General features: G+C 48.3%; 1 protein-coding gene across 8 annotated transcripts in view; it reads right to left on the bottom strand.

Annotated features, from left to right (window-relative positions):
• Positions 1-14,117, bottom strand: part of TMCO3 (transmembrane and coiled-coil domains 3) — a 61,193-nt gene that overhangs the window by 7,620 nt on the left and 39,456 nt on the right. For 6 of the 8 annotated variants that reach the window (XM_054529301.2, XM_063715053.1, XM_063715056.1 and 3 more), the window contains 2 exons: positions 8,394-8,589; positions 2,975-3,122 (listed from right to left, as the gene is read on the bottom strand). The exons of 1 other annotated variant lie outside the window; for it this stretch is intronic. In XM_054529301.2, the coding sequence (XP_054385276.2) occupies positions 2,975-3,122; positions 8,394-8,589 (344 nt within the window). The remainder of the gene's footprint in view (positions 1-2,974; positions 3,123-8,393; positions 8,590-14,117) is intronic. One more of the 8 variants, XM_063715055.1, reaches the window with a different exon arrangement.

Here is a 14,117-nt window from a genome sequence, read left to right as displayed (position 1 = left end):
TTAAACTTTTTGTGTCAAAATTAGTATTTCCTCCAAATTTGCCACTGACATGTTAGTTTCTGTGGCTGACCCTGAGCTCCCACCACTTGCCCTGTGTGGGCACCGGTGCCCGTGATGAGGAGGTGATGAGAATAACACACGTTCTCCCCTGAAGGTGATCTGGCCGCTTTCAATGCCCACTGACAGCACACATCTCGGCGGTAATAAAGCATGGCAGTGATCAGCAATCATGTGCATGGCACCCACACATCTCGGCGGTAATAAAGCATGGCAGTGATCAGCAATCATATGTGTGGCACCCACACATCTTGACGGCAATAAAGCATGGCAGTGATCAGCAATCGTGTGCATGGCACCCACACATCTGGGCGGTAATAAAGCATGGCAGTGATCAGCAATCGTGTCGTATCACCCACACATCTCGGCAGTAATAAAGCATGGCAGTGATCAGCAATCGTGTGCATGGCACCCACACATCTGGGCGGTAATAAAGCATGGCAGTGATCAGCAATCATGTGCGTGGTACCCACACATCTTGGCGGTAATAAAGCATGGCAGTGATCAGCAATCATGTGCGTGGCACCCAAACATCTCGGCGGTAATAAAGCATGGCAGTGATCAGCAATCGTATGTGTGGCACCCACTCAACTCAGCGGTAATAAAGCATGGCAGTGATCAGCAATCGTGTGCATGGCACCTACACATCTGGGCGGTAATAAAGCATGGCAGTGATCAGCAATCATATGTGTGGCACCCACACATCTTGACGGCAATAAAGCATGGCAGTGATCAGCAATCGTATGTGTGGCACCCACTCAACTCAGCGGTAATAAAGCATGGCAGTGATCAGCAATCGTGTGCGTGGCACCCACACATCTGGGCGGTAATAAAGCATGGCAGTGATCAGCAATCGTGTCATATCACCCACACATCTTGGCAGTAATAAAGCATGGCAGTGATCAGCAATCGTGTGCATGGCACCTACACATCTGGGCGGTAATAAAGCATGGCAGTGATCAGCAATCATGTGCATGGCACCCACACATCTGGGCGGTAATAAAGCATGGCAGTGATCAGCAATCGTGTCATATCACCCACACATCTTGGCGGTAATAAAGCATGGCAGTGATCAGCAATCGTGTGCATGGCACCTACACATCTGGGCGGTAATAAAGCATGGCAGTGATCAGCAATCATGTGCGTGGCACCCACACATCTCGGCGGTAATAAAGCATGGCAGTGATCAGCAATCGTGTGCGTGGCATAATCTTCCTCCTGCAGAATAAAGAGCCTGAACAGCCAAAGCAACTCCAAGAAAAGGAACAAAGCTGGAGGCACCGGAGGCCATCTGACTCCAAACTCTAGCACAGGCTACAGCAACCAGAACAGCATGGCACTGGCACAGAAACACTCAGGCCATCGGGACAGGTAGAGGACCCAGAAATCAGGCCGCACACCCACAGCCATCGGCTCTTCCACAAAGCCTACGATAACAAGTACCAGGGAAAGGACTCCCCACTCAACAAACTGTGCTGGGATCGCTGGCCAGCCACATGCAGAAAACTGAAACCGGACCCCCTCCTGACACCACATACAAAAATCAAGTCAAGGTGTAATAAAAACTTAAATGTAAAGCCGAACACTATAAAATCCCTGTAAGAAAACCTCTGAACATCGGCCTTGGCAAAGGTTTCATGAAGAAGACTGCAAACGCAATCGCAATGAAAACAAACTGACAAGTGAGACCAAGTGAACCAAGGAGCTTCGGCCCAGCAAAGCAGCTCTCAGCTGGGCAGACAGCCTACGAATGCAAGAGAATACTTGCAAACTATGGATCTGACAAAGGTCTTATATCTATAATCTATCAGGAACTTAAACAAATCTGCAAGCAAAAAGCAGCCCCATTAGGAAATGGGGAAGGACAGGAACAGACCCTTCTCAAAAGACATTCACACAGCCAACACAACACATATATGGAAACAATGCTGAACATCACTGGTCATTAGAGAAATGCAAATCAAAACCACAATGAGATACCATCTCACACCAGTCAGAATGGCGATTCTAAAAAGTCAAAAGGCAACAGACGCTGGCGAGGTTGTGGAGAAACGGCAACACTTAGACACCATTAGTAAGACAGTAAATTAGTTTAGCCGCAATGGAAAGTCTGGAGATTTCTCAAATAACTGCAAACAGAATTACCATTCGACCCAGCAATCCCACTGCTGAGTCTGCACCCAAAGAAACACACGTCCTTCTGCCATAAAGACACACGCACTCACATGTTCATCACCGCGCCCTTCACAGCAGCAAAGACACAGAATCGGCCCAGATTGTGAATTCCAAGGATCCCACTGCCCATCAACCGTGGACCAGATAAAGAAAATGTGGTACATATACATCAGGGAATGTTACACAACCGTAACAGAATGAAATCACGTCCTTTGCAGCAACACGGATGCAGCTGGAGGCCGTTCTTCTCAGGGAATTAACACAAGAACAGAGCACCAGATACCACATGTTCTCTTACAAGTGGGAGCTCAACACCGAGTACACGTGGACACAAAGATGGGAGCAAGAGACACTGGGGCCTGTGCAAGGTGGAGGCTGGGAGGAGAAGGGTGAGGATTAAAACACTACTGAAGGTCCTATGCTCATTACCTGGGTGACAAAATCATCTGTACACCAAAGCCCTGAGACACTCACTACCCGTGTCACAAACCCCACACGTACCCTGAGCCTAAAGGAAAAGCTGGACAGAAGAAACAGTATAATAAAATAAGATTTCTCTGCGCTCTATAAAGCAGAAAACAGTTTCTGGCTACTAGCAAATCCAAATTGAAATATGCTGAATACATTTAATTTTTAAGATAACCATTGTTGCCATATAAAATATATATGCACATAAACATATTACAGAACCACTCTGCGTGTGTTGAACCAACACAATCATAATGTAAAGAAGGAAGATTACCTATGGAGGCGAAGAAAACAATGGCCAGGAAGTCGCGGATGGGTTCGATGGAGGTGGCGATCTCGGTGACCACGGGGCCCTGAGAGGAGATGAGTGCTCCGGCCAGGAAACAGCCCAGCTCCATGGATACATCCAGCAGCTCCGTGACCTGAGAGAGGCAAGACGGAGCTTTACATGAGACCCCACAGTGCACCAGGGTCACCCCCATCCCAAGGCCACCCCAAGACCCAGCAGAGCCACCACGACAAAACACAGAAGCTGCGCAAACGGAGTGTGTGTGTGTCTGGTCCTGGGGCCTCTGCTAGGTCTGAGAGGTGACATGTGGAGGCTGCTATTAGTTGAATTAACCTTACTGGGAGAAAAAAAATTATTTAAAAATATTTGAAACAAATATCCATATAGATTGTGCTGAAATTTTTGAATGAGAATATTTTCCAATTGTTTAAAATATTTGTGATACGTTTTCTTGACCTTGAATCAGAACAGCCTGGTGGTAGTGTTAGAAACGCATTCCCACTACCAGCCTCAAAGCAGAGAGAAAGCGACAGGGCGACAAGCAACGGCCCCGGGAGGGCACGAAGCCAGCGAGAAGCATCGGCGTGTCCACGGCGGCTGATCTGATAACCCAGATTTGCGGCCACATCAGCGTGCCGGCTGGACAGCCACGACACAGGAGCCTCAGGGCAGCTCTGCGAAACGCAGGCTTACAGCAGCCTTCCAGATGAGGCATGGCTGACACCGGCCAACCTGAAAGATGATTTTTATCTTGAGAAAACAAAACTGTAGACAATAGCAGCATCAGACGAAAAGAAAAGAAACTCGTAAAGAACGATGATTTACAATGGCAACAAAAACATCACATCCTGGGGATTCAACCCAAAAGAAGGCCTGCACCTGACACGGCAAGACACTGAGACCCGCGAAAGACAGAAGACTGAGATGACAGCGCCAAGGGCTCAGCACGGCGGAGCAGCGGATGCTCCCTCACCTGGCCGACAGATGCACAGGAACGCCAAGAGACTTGTGTGTGTGAAACAGACCAGCTGAATCTAAAAACTCAAGTGGAATTTGGAAAGAGCAGGAATAGAGCCAAGATGACCCCAGCACAGAACAAAGCTAGGCCCAAACATGGAGATCAAGCTGCGGTGCAGCCAAGGGCAGGTGGGCAGAGTCAGGGGGCATGTGCACACACACGCATGCACATGTGCCACAGGTACACACATCACACACAAAGCAGACACACACGAACACACACCACACGCAGTACACCACATGCACACCACACAAAGCACACATGTATGCATGCACACATGCCACACACGTACACACACCACACACCATATAAAGTACACACTCATGCATGTACACATGCTGCACCAAAGCACACACATGCATGCACACACAAATGCATACACGCACATGTAACATGCCACACACAAGGCACACACATGCATGCACATGTACACACAGCACATAAAGCATACCACACACGTACACATGCCACAAAGCACACACACGTACACACACCACAAAGCATACATGTACACACCACACACAAAGCACACACATGCATGCACACAGGTACACATGCCATGCACACATGCACACACACACACACACACACACACATGGCTACTTGGCTTTTGACAGGGTGATGCTATAGAAGGGGGAAGGAGGTCTTTTCAATGTATGGCATTCAGAAACGCACGTGAATGAACAAATCCTCATCCACTCCCTCACTTCCAACACAACAGAAGCTCACCTCTGGGTGGACTGAAGATCTAATGAGAAAAGCACAGCAGAACACTCACTGACAACAATAAAGAGCACCTTCATGACCCAGGGGCAGGTGGATCTTTCACACAGAACACAGAAGACAGCCACGAAGAAAACAATTCATAAGTGGATGACACTGAAATTAAGAACTTCTCTTCATCAAAAGACACCGTTAAGAGAGTGAAAAGGCGAGTCACAAACTGCGAGACATTTGCAAGAACACATCTGACATGCTGGCATGGAATGTTTTTCAGCCATAAAAAGGGGTGAAGTGCTGGTGTGCACGGCGACGCAGCCAGGCCTGGAGGGCGTGACGCTAAGTGGAAGCCAGACACGGAAGCCGCCACGTGACATGGCCAGAAGCAGTGGCCCACAGGGCCGGGAAGTGGCTCCGTGGCCTCGAGGAGGTGGGGGGAGACTGAGAGCTATGGGGATTCATCTGGGGAGGTGGATATAATTGGATAGTGGTGATGGTGGCAAAACATTTTGAATGCTGACTTTCAAATGATCAAAATGGTGAATTTTATGTGAATTTCATCTCAGTAAATAAATTTTAAAAAAGGACAAAAAAATCTGCCGGCACATAAAAAATAATTCCTACAAATGCGAAGAGAATCCTCACCCTACGGAAGAACGACCTGGAGGCTTTAATAGGAACACTGCTAGGACAACACCCAGGTGCCACTGAGCTTTTGAAAGGGCTCGAGGGACTGGCCATCGGGAAGTGGACACTGGAGCCCCTGTCAGAGCCCTGAGATGCTCTACATGTGCAGCAAGTGCAAGGAGGCTGTGGAGCACAGCGCGCTCACGGCACGGCAGCAGGACGGGCTGAGCCTCCGGAGGGGCTCAAGAGACCAGCCATCAGGAAGTGGACGCTGGAGCCCATCAGAGCCCTGAGATGCTCCACACCCGGAGCAACTGCAAGGAGGCTGTGGAGCACGGCGCGCTCACGGCACAGCAGCAGGACGGGCTGGCATGGCGACTTTGGGGAAACCCACGTCATGACTAAGGCTGAGCTCCTGTTTACTGTGATCCCTGCAACCCTACCTCCACAGGTACTGTACTAGTCTCATCAGCAGTGAAATCACCTTCCAGAAACACGAGAATGGGCAGCAGCTCTACATGGAAATGAATCCTAAGACTGAACAGTGGAAAGAATACACTGTGGCATCAGGTGCAGATGTGCAGAAGGCCCAGCACCCCAAGCGGCCGGCAGCAGGTGCAAGGTGAGGGCTGCCCAGAGAGCGAGAAAACCTGAGAGCCGGGCAGAGTCACTGTAACAGAAGGAGCCGCTGGGAGGGCAACACGGAAGTTGTCCAGATAAGACAATTTTGCTGGGAGTTATTTTCAAAGAGAAAAATACTCTGGAATGGATAAAGCAATGTAAGAATTTAAATAAGTCACACTCTTGAAACAGTTAAAATCACTACAACCAGAAGCAAATCATAATTTTCTCCCAAGTTTACAAAACACTAGCAGGCAATTAAATTATATATAAGAAACAATTTTTGTTAATTTACTTTTTTTAAATGGAAACTTTTTTTTTTTTTTGAGACAGAGTCTTGCTCTATCACCTCTTCCTCCACCTCCCTGGTTCAAGTGATTCTCTTGCCTCAGCCTCCCAAGTATCTGGGACTGCAGGCAGGTGCCACCATGCTCAGGTAATTTTTGTATTTTTGGTAGAGACGGGGTTTCACCATGTTGGACAAGCTGGTCTCGAACTCTTGACCTCAGAAGATCTACCCACCTCGGCCTCCCAAAGTGCTGCGATTACAGGCGTGAGCCACCGCGCCTGGCCAGAAACTTTTTATTTTGAGATAATTATATGTTAACCTGCAGTTTTAAGAAATAATACAAAGTCCTCATTACCCTTTAGTTTCCCCAATGGTAACATCTTGCCAAATTACAGCACAAGACCCCACTCAGGTGCTGATACGGACACAGCGAAGACAGCGAATGCCATCCCCGGCCCCTCCCCAGACCCCCACTCAGGTGCTGATACAGACACAGCAAAGACAGCGAATGCCATCCCCGGCCCCTCCCCAGACCCCCACTCAGGTGCCGATACGGACACAGCCAAGACAGCGAATGCCATCCCCAGCCCCTCCCCAGACTGCCCATCCTCAATTCCTGGGAACCACGAGCCTTTCCTCAACTTCAGAATCTTCTCACCTCATAAATGTGACATAAAAAGAACCACACAGTACGCGGCCTTTGGGTGCTGCCGGCCTACTTTGCGCAGTTCTCGGAGGTGTGCGCCGGTGGTTTTACTGCTGGGTGGCTTTGAGTGGTATGGACATAGCTCGGTTTGTTGAACATTTATTTACCCACTGAAGTACCTTTGGACTGTTTATGGCTAATATGAATAAAGCTGCTATAAACACCTGTGTACAGGCTACTGTGTGAACATGGCTTCATTTCTCTGGGATAAACAGCAGGAAGAGCACCTGCCGGGCTGAATGGTGACGGTGCACAGGTGCACTGTTGGGACAATGGTGACGGTGCCCAGGTGCGCTGTCAAGACTACTGAGACTCTCTATGCGGGTCCAGGAGCATTTCCTGCCACTCTCATGTGAAGACTGTCGTCTCAGTAAGCAGAAGCCCACTTTCTAAAATGAACTTTATTTTTTTAACCTTTCACATGGCAGAAGTTATACAGTTAATTAGCACGTAAGCAACAGAGTTAAAAACTGTTTTTCCAAACTTAATTTTGTATTTCAGGTGCAAAGCTATTTGAAAATTTAAGACAGAGTAGCATGGTTTGATATTAGTGTTTATGGCGCTTTTTATCATCACAGTTTTTTTTGTTTTGATATGGGGTCTTGCTCTGTCATCCAGGCTGGAGTGCAGTGGCACGATCTTGGCTCACTGCAAGCTCCGCCTCCCAAGTTCATGCCATTCTCCTGCCTCAGCCACCTGAGTAGCTGGGACTACAGGCGCCCGCCACCACGCCCGGCTAATTTTTTTTGTACTTTTAGTAGAGACGGGGTTTCATCATGTTAGCCAGGATGGTCTTGATCTCCTGACTTTGTGATCTGCCTGCCTCGGCCTCCCAAAATGCTGGGATGACAGGCATGAGCCACCACGCCCGGCCGTTTTTTTTGATATGGGGTCTTGCTCTGTCACCCAGGCTGGAGTGCAGTGGTGCGATCACAGCTCCCTGCAGCCTTGACCTCCTGGGCTCAAGCCATCCTCCCAGCTCAGTCTCTCCAGCAGCTGGTCTATACGTGAGCACGACCACGCCCCAGCTAGTTTTTCTATTTTTTGTATCGGAGGGGTTCTCACTCTGTTGTCCTGGCTGTTCTCAAACTTCTGAGCTCAAGTGATTCTCCTGCCTTGGCTTCCCCAAATGCTAGGACTACAGGTGTGAGCCACTACACAGATTTGTTTTTAATGAAATACTCACAAACAGTATTTTAGCAAAGTGCTTAAGAGTATGAGTCAAACCAGTTAAACGGGTTTAGCTCACTGTATTATATATTGATGGGTAGTATAAGAAAGTGTGTATAAAATAAAAAATACTAGTAAATATTTCAAATATTTTAACCATTATTAAAATGGAAAGGTAAAGAATGGATCACAAGATTTCAGTGAAAGAGATTATATATCAGATTACATAAATAACACATAGTTTGAGAATTACCGTTAACATTAAGAAGATAAAGGCAGATATTCCCAAGATCAGGATTTCTTTGTTCCCCTTGCTTTCCATGTGCAGCTTCCGATAATAGGGTCCAATGAGATACTTCTTTATAACAAGACATAAAAGAAAAACCGCCGCTAGCGAAAAAAGAATCTGACCAACCAAAACCAGGATTCGGAGAACTTCCACGACAATGCTAGGAAAGAAAAAAGAGACGGGATTTCACTTCCAAAACAGTTCTCTAAAACTCAATAAAATAATCTTTCACTTTTTTCTTTAACATGCTACAAAATAAATTACCTGAATCATACACATCTTTATTTTCAAATACAAAAACACCTATGAATCATACTCATCTCAGAAATTAAGTTGTGTTGAGCCAAAGGTAGAAGCTGGATTGGTCTGCAGTCAATACTCGGGTGAATGCGTATTCTAGGATGTGCAAATTCTCGACTGACGGCGTTCCTATCTCAGCTGATGCCTGACGCTAAAATTCCTCGCCAGGCCTCAGCCACACGTCAAAGTCTCCGCCAGGCAGCGGTTGCTCTCCATGCCCCACCGCAGTCGCCTGACGGACGAACTCCAGCGACCGTCAGCAAGGCACTCCCGAGGCAGCCAGCTCTGAAGTCTGTGTCTGTGATTCAGACACAGAGAAAGTGATCCTTTGCTATGTTCTGTTTAGAATATACTACCCAGATCTCAGAAGAGATCACCGTCTCAGCCAACGGGCGCCCCCTATCTGCGGTCTTCACAAATACACCCGTATTCCACCTTAGCCTTCCATCACTCAGGCCACAATTCTGCTGAAAGTTTCCTCGGTGGAAGAAACCTATGATTCCCAAGGGCATCAGCCTCTGCAGTCTGGCTGAAAGCAGAAGTGCAGGAAACGCAAATCTCAAACTGCCACAATTCCTTCGGGGAATCAGAGCAGAGCTGGGCTTGAAGCAGAAAGGGATGGAATGAAGGGATGGAATGAAGGGATCAACAGCGGCCACAGAAGCAAATGTGAAGGAGCATCATTCAGAGCTCACTGCAGGGCCCATGTCTGCGACTTCAGAAGGAGGGAGGCAGCGTCCTTTAGAGCTCGCTGCAGGGCCCACGTCCGTGACTCAGAGGGAGGCCCCTTTCTGCAGCCCTGGCAGGAATGGAGACGGACTCACAGCCAAGCAGGCAGGCCTGCCGCACTCCTGACAACTTTGCCACACTGCCGGGCCCACGTCTGGCCCTGGGCCCAGCACGGTAGTCCCTGCCTGGGCTGCCACTCCTTCCCCCACAGCTCCAGTGGCCTCCTCCTGATCCATCTGCTCTCCACACAGAGGCCCAGACAACTCATCAGGATCCTCAATCAGCTCCCAGACGCTGGGATGGAACCCAGGCTTCTCTGCCCTGCCATGCCCTTCCACTGCCCCAGCCCACCCACACAGGCCACAGAGCCCCTTGCCTGGGAGGTCCCTACCCTAGACTCTTCTCCCAACAGGCTTAGCTGCGTTCCTCAAATTCCAGCCACATCTCCAAAGGTAGAGCCCGTGTGTCTGGGGGCTCACTGCTGCTCACCAGCTCCCTGTTTGAATCATTCGCAGAGCAGTTCCCTGCTGCAGACATCTGGTCTACCACTCATTTGTTCATCATTCATTCCTTGCCTCTCCAAAACACAACAGCAGCTCCCCACATGGGGAATGTCCTCTGCTGAGCTCACCCTTGCATCCTGAGCCCCTAGAACACTGTGTGCCACCTATTACGGCAGCCCAGTAAGAACCGTAGGATCCCCACTGCTACGTCACAGACGCTGAGCTTACCCTTGCATCCTGAGCCCCTAGAGCACTGTGTGCCACCAATTACGGCAGCCTGGTGAGAACTGTACGATCCCCACTGCTACGTCACAGATGCTGAGCTCACCCTTGCATCCTGAGCCCCTAGAGCACTGTGTGCCACCAATTACGGCAGCCTGGTGAGAACTGTACGATCCCCACTGCTACGTCACAGATGCTGAGCTCACCCTTGCATCCTGAGCCCCTAGAGGACTGTGTGCCACCTATTACGGCAGCCTGGTGAGAACTGTACGATCCCCACTGCTGCGTCACAGATGCTGAGCTCACCCTTGCATCCTGAGCCCCTAGAGCACTGTGTGCCACCAATTACGGCAGCCTGGTGAGAACTGTACGATCCCCACTGCTGCGTCACAGATGCTGAGCTCACCCTTGCATCCTGAGCCCCTAGAGCACTGTGTGCCACCTATTACGGCAGCCTGGTGAGAACTGTACGATCCCCACTGCTGCGTCACAGATGCTGAGCTCACCCTTGCATCCTGAGCCCCTAGAGCACTGTGTGCCACCTATTACGGCAGCCTGGTGAGAACTGTACGATCCCCACTGCTGCGTCACAGATGCTGAGCTCATCCTTGCATCCTGAGCCCCTAGAGCACTGTGTGCCACCAATTACGGCAGCCTGGTGAGAACTGTATGATCCCCACTGCTGCGTCACAGATGCTGAGCTCACCCTTGCATCCTGAGCCCCTAGAGGACTGTGTGCCACCAATTACGGCAGCCTGGTGAGAACTGTACGATCCCCACTGCTGCGTCACAGATGCTGAGCTCACCCTTGCATCCTGAGCCCCTAGAGCACTGTGTGCCACCAATTACGGCAGCCTGGTGAGAACTGTACGATCCCCACTGCTACGTCACAGATGCTGAGCTCACCCTTGCATCCTGAGCCCCTAGAGCACTGTGTGCCACCAATTACGGCAGCCTGGTGAGAACTGTACGATCCCCACTGCTACGTCACAGATGCTGAGCTCACCCTTGCATCCTGAGCCCCTAGAGCACTGTGTGCCACCAATTACGGCAGCCTGGTGAGAACTGTACGATCCCCACTGCTACGTCACAGATAAGAACAGGGGCAGAGACCAGGTGATCTGCTCCAGGCCACACGCCCAGCGCAGAGAGCTGGGGACGACTCAGTTATCTGGCTCCAGGACCAAGCCCCTAATGGCTACACAAGCTCTCCAAAGCCACCATCCCCAGGGTTTGGATTTGGGTCTAATTCCCAGAAGACTCCCACAGTGTCCATTAAATGCACAGTGATGAGGGCTCAGAAAGACACCAATCAGAAGCCACAGTGCGCTCAACTCTGACCTCTTCGAAAGACGATCACCGTCACAAGTTTCTCAGGATTCTGGCTCGCCGCCGTGCTACCTGCAGGTCCACACGTGTGTGCTGCTCTTGATCTGCACATATGGGGCGCACCGTGTCCACGGCTGTTCTGGCTGTCTCAGCGTGTTTGGACAAGCTTCCCATCAGCACACGTCTGACCCGCTGACAGGTGAGGAAGGGCTCCCTGGCGGGATGCACCATAATTTGCCCACCCAGATGCAAGGGCTGTCCTGGTTCTCACGCTGACTCCATGGCCATCCTGGTTCTTGGGCGCTGCGGTGACCAGGGAGCCTGTGGGGTCTACTGATGGTGGCAGTGGGTGCTCACTAAGGGAGCCAGGCGCCTCCCACTATGACAGGTGCTGTCTGGTGGGCTGCCAGGAGGTTGCTCCAATTCCCATCCCAACAATGATGCCCAAGGCACCCCACTTCCCAACGATGATGCCCAAGACACCTCACTTCCCAACCTGGGCACCACCCAGCTTCTAATGGTACCCAGTCTGATGGGCGGGCGGTGCCATCACCCTTCTTTGGTGTGAGGGTGGGTGTTTCCTACTTTACTCAAGTTTAATAGCCGCTTTGCCGCTGAACTATTTTCAAACTCAGTTATTCATATTTTTCTTATTAAGGTATAGGAGACCTTTATAAAATAAGAAACATAAGCCTCTGTCTTTAATATGGGCATAAACATCTGTTTTTCTTTATTACAGGCTTCTGTGTTCTGTTCTTTACCTGTGAAGTATTTTGAGGGAAAGAGTTCTTTCCTCTAGGAATGATCAAGGTTAATTCTGAATAAAGCTTAATAAGAAAGCAGAGTCTATTATGTTGCAACTAATTTTATTTCTTTGATATTTTAAATATAAATTTTCCCTGGTTATTAAAATTGAAAGGGAGGTTTTCCTAAATTACAGAAAAGTATATATAGTAGAAAAAACTTACTACAAATCTACTAGTCTACTAGTAGAAAATCATTAACACCTTGTTTTATATATTTCTAGTCTCTATTCATGTTCTTCTATGTCTAATTAAAATAATATTGTATACATTTTTAACAGCTATGATATATAATTCACTTACCATACAACTTACCCATTTAAAGTATACAATTCAATGGTTTCCAGCATATTCACAAAATTACACAACTATTACCACAATTCATGTTAGAATACTTTCATCACCCCAAAAAGAAACCCAACCAGTAGTTCATCCTGTCTGTACAGACTGGCCTAGTCTGGATGTTGGTATGAATGAATCACACAGCGTGTGGCCTTTTTGTCCGGTTCTTTCAGAAGCATCGTGCTTCATCTGTGCTATAGGATGAATCAATGTTCATTCTATATTATGGCTGAATAATATTCCTTTGCTTGGATATAGTATGTTTTGTATATCTATATGTTATCTAATTGACATTTGAGTTCTTAATACTTTTTAACTATACAAATAATGCTGCTTGAACATTCATATACAAGTCTTTCATTGTGGTGAAATTCTCATACCATAAAATGTACCATGTTAACCATTTCTGAGTGTGTGACTCTGTGGTATCACGTGGATATACACTGTTGTACCCCCATCACCACCGTGTATCAGTCTGAATGTGGATGTGTTTCTGTTTCTTGTGGCTAAATACTGAGGAGTGAACAGCTGGGTCAGATGGGAGCTCTGTGTTAGCGTCAGGAGGAACGTGGTCTACAATTCTGATTCTTTTTCTTTTTCTTTTTTTTTTTTGAGATAGAGTCTTGCTCTGTCGCCCAAGCTGGAGTGCAGTGTCGTGATCTCAGCTCACTGCAACCTCTGCCTTCTGGGTTCAAGTGATTCTCCTGCCTCAGCCTCCTGAGTAGCTGGGATTACAGGCATGTGCCACCACGCCTGGCTAATTTTTTGTATTTTTAGTAGAGATGGGGTTGCACTGTGTTAGCCAGGACGATCTCGATCTCCTGACTTCGTGATCCGCCCCCCTTGGCCTCCCAAAGTGCTGGGATTACAGGAGTGAGCCACCGCGCCCGGCCTAATTCTGTTTCTTAAGTTTAACAGCATAACAGAGTATTTTTCCAAGTCATTAACTCTTTGTAAACATGAAGTGTCATGACTGAATTAGAACAATTTCAGTGGGATCAATACCTGTACTGCATTAATTTTTTGAATTGAAAAAGGAAAAAAAAAAGCTTTAAAAGTGTTCTGATTAAGACAATGTCTTATGCCAATATGTTAGACCTGCGTGTAACTGGAAAGAACGTGGCAGTGAGATCAACGTGGTGTTTGCTCTGCTTGTTTCGTATGGAGAGTCTGCCCTCCATTGAGAATAACTGGTTGTGCGTGGAAAACGCTCAGACCTCTTAACTAGAAGTCATCTCCCGCTAATATGACAACCCTTCCTTCTGTTGTCCAAATCATGTTGTTCAACTTATGTTCAACATTGTAGCCAGAAGGAATAAGAACTGATTCCGATTTGGGGGTTGGGACTAAAAGCGTTATTTTTCTGATATTTAAAGACATCTGGATCAAAGGAAAATGGCCATAAGGACCCTCTTACCGAATGAACTCTAACCACTGCTTCCACCAGCGGCTGCACTAAG

The sequence above is a fragment of the Pongo abelii genome, chromosome 14 (genome assembly GCF_028885655.2).
Source record: "Pongo abelii isolate AG06213 chromosome 14, NHGRI_mPonAbe1-v2.0_pri, whole genome shotgun sequence".
In the NCBI taxonomy this organism is placed as follows: domain Eukaryota; kingdom Metazoa; phylum Chordata; class Mammalia; order Primates; family Hominidae; genus Pongo; species Pongo abelii.
This window is presented reverse-complemented; position numbering and strand designations above follow the sequence as displayed.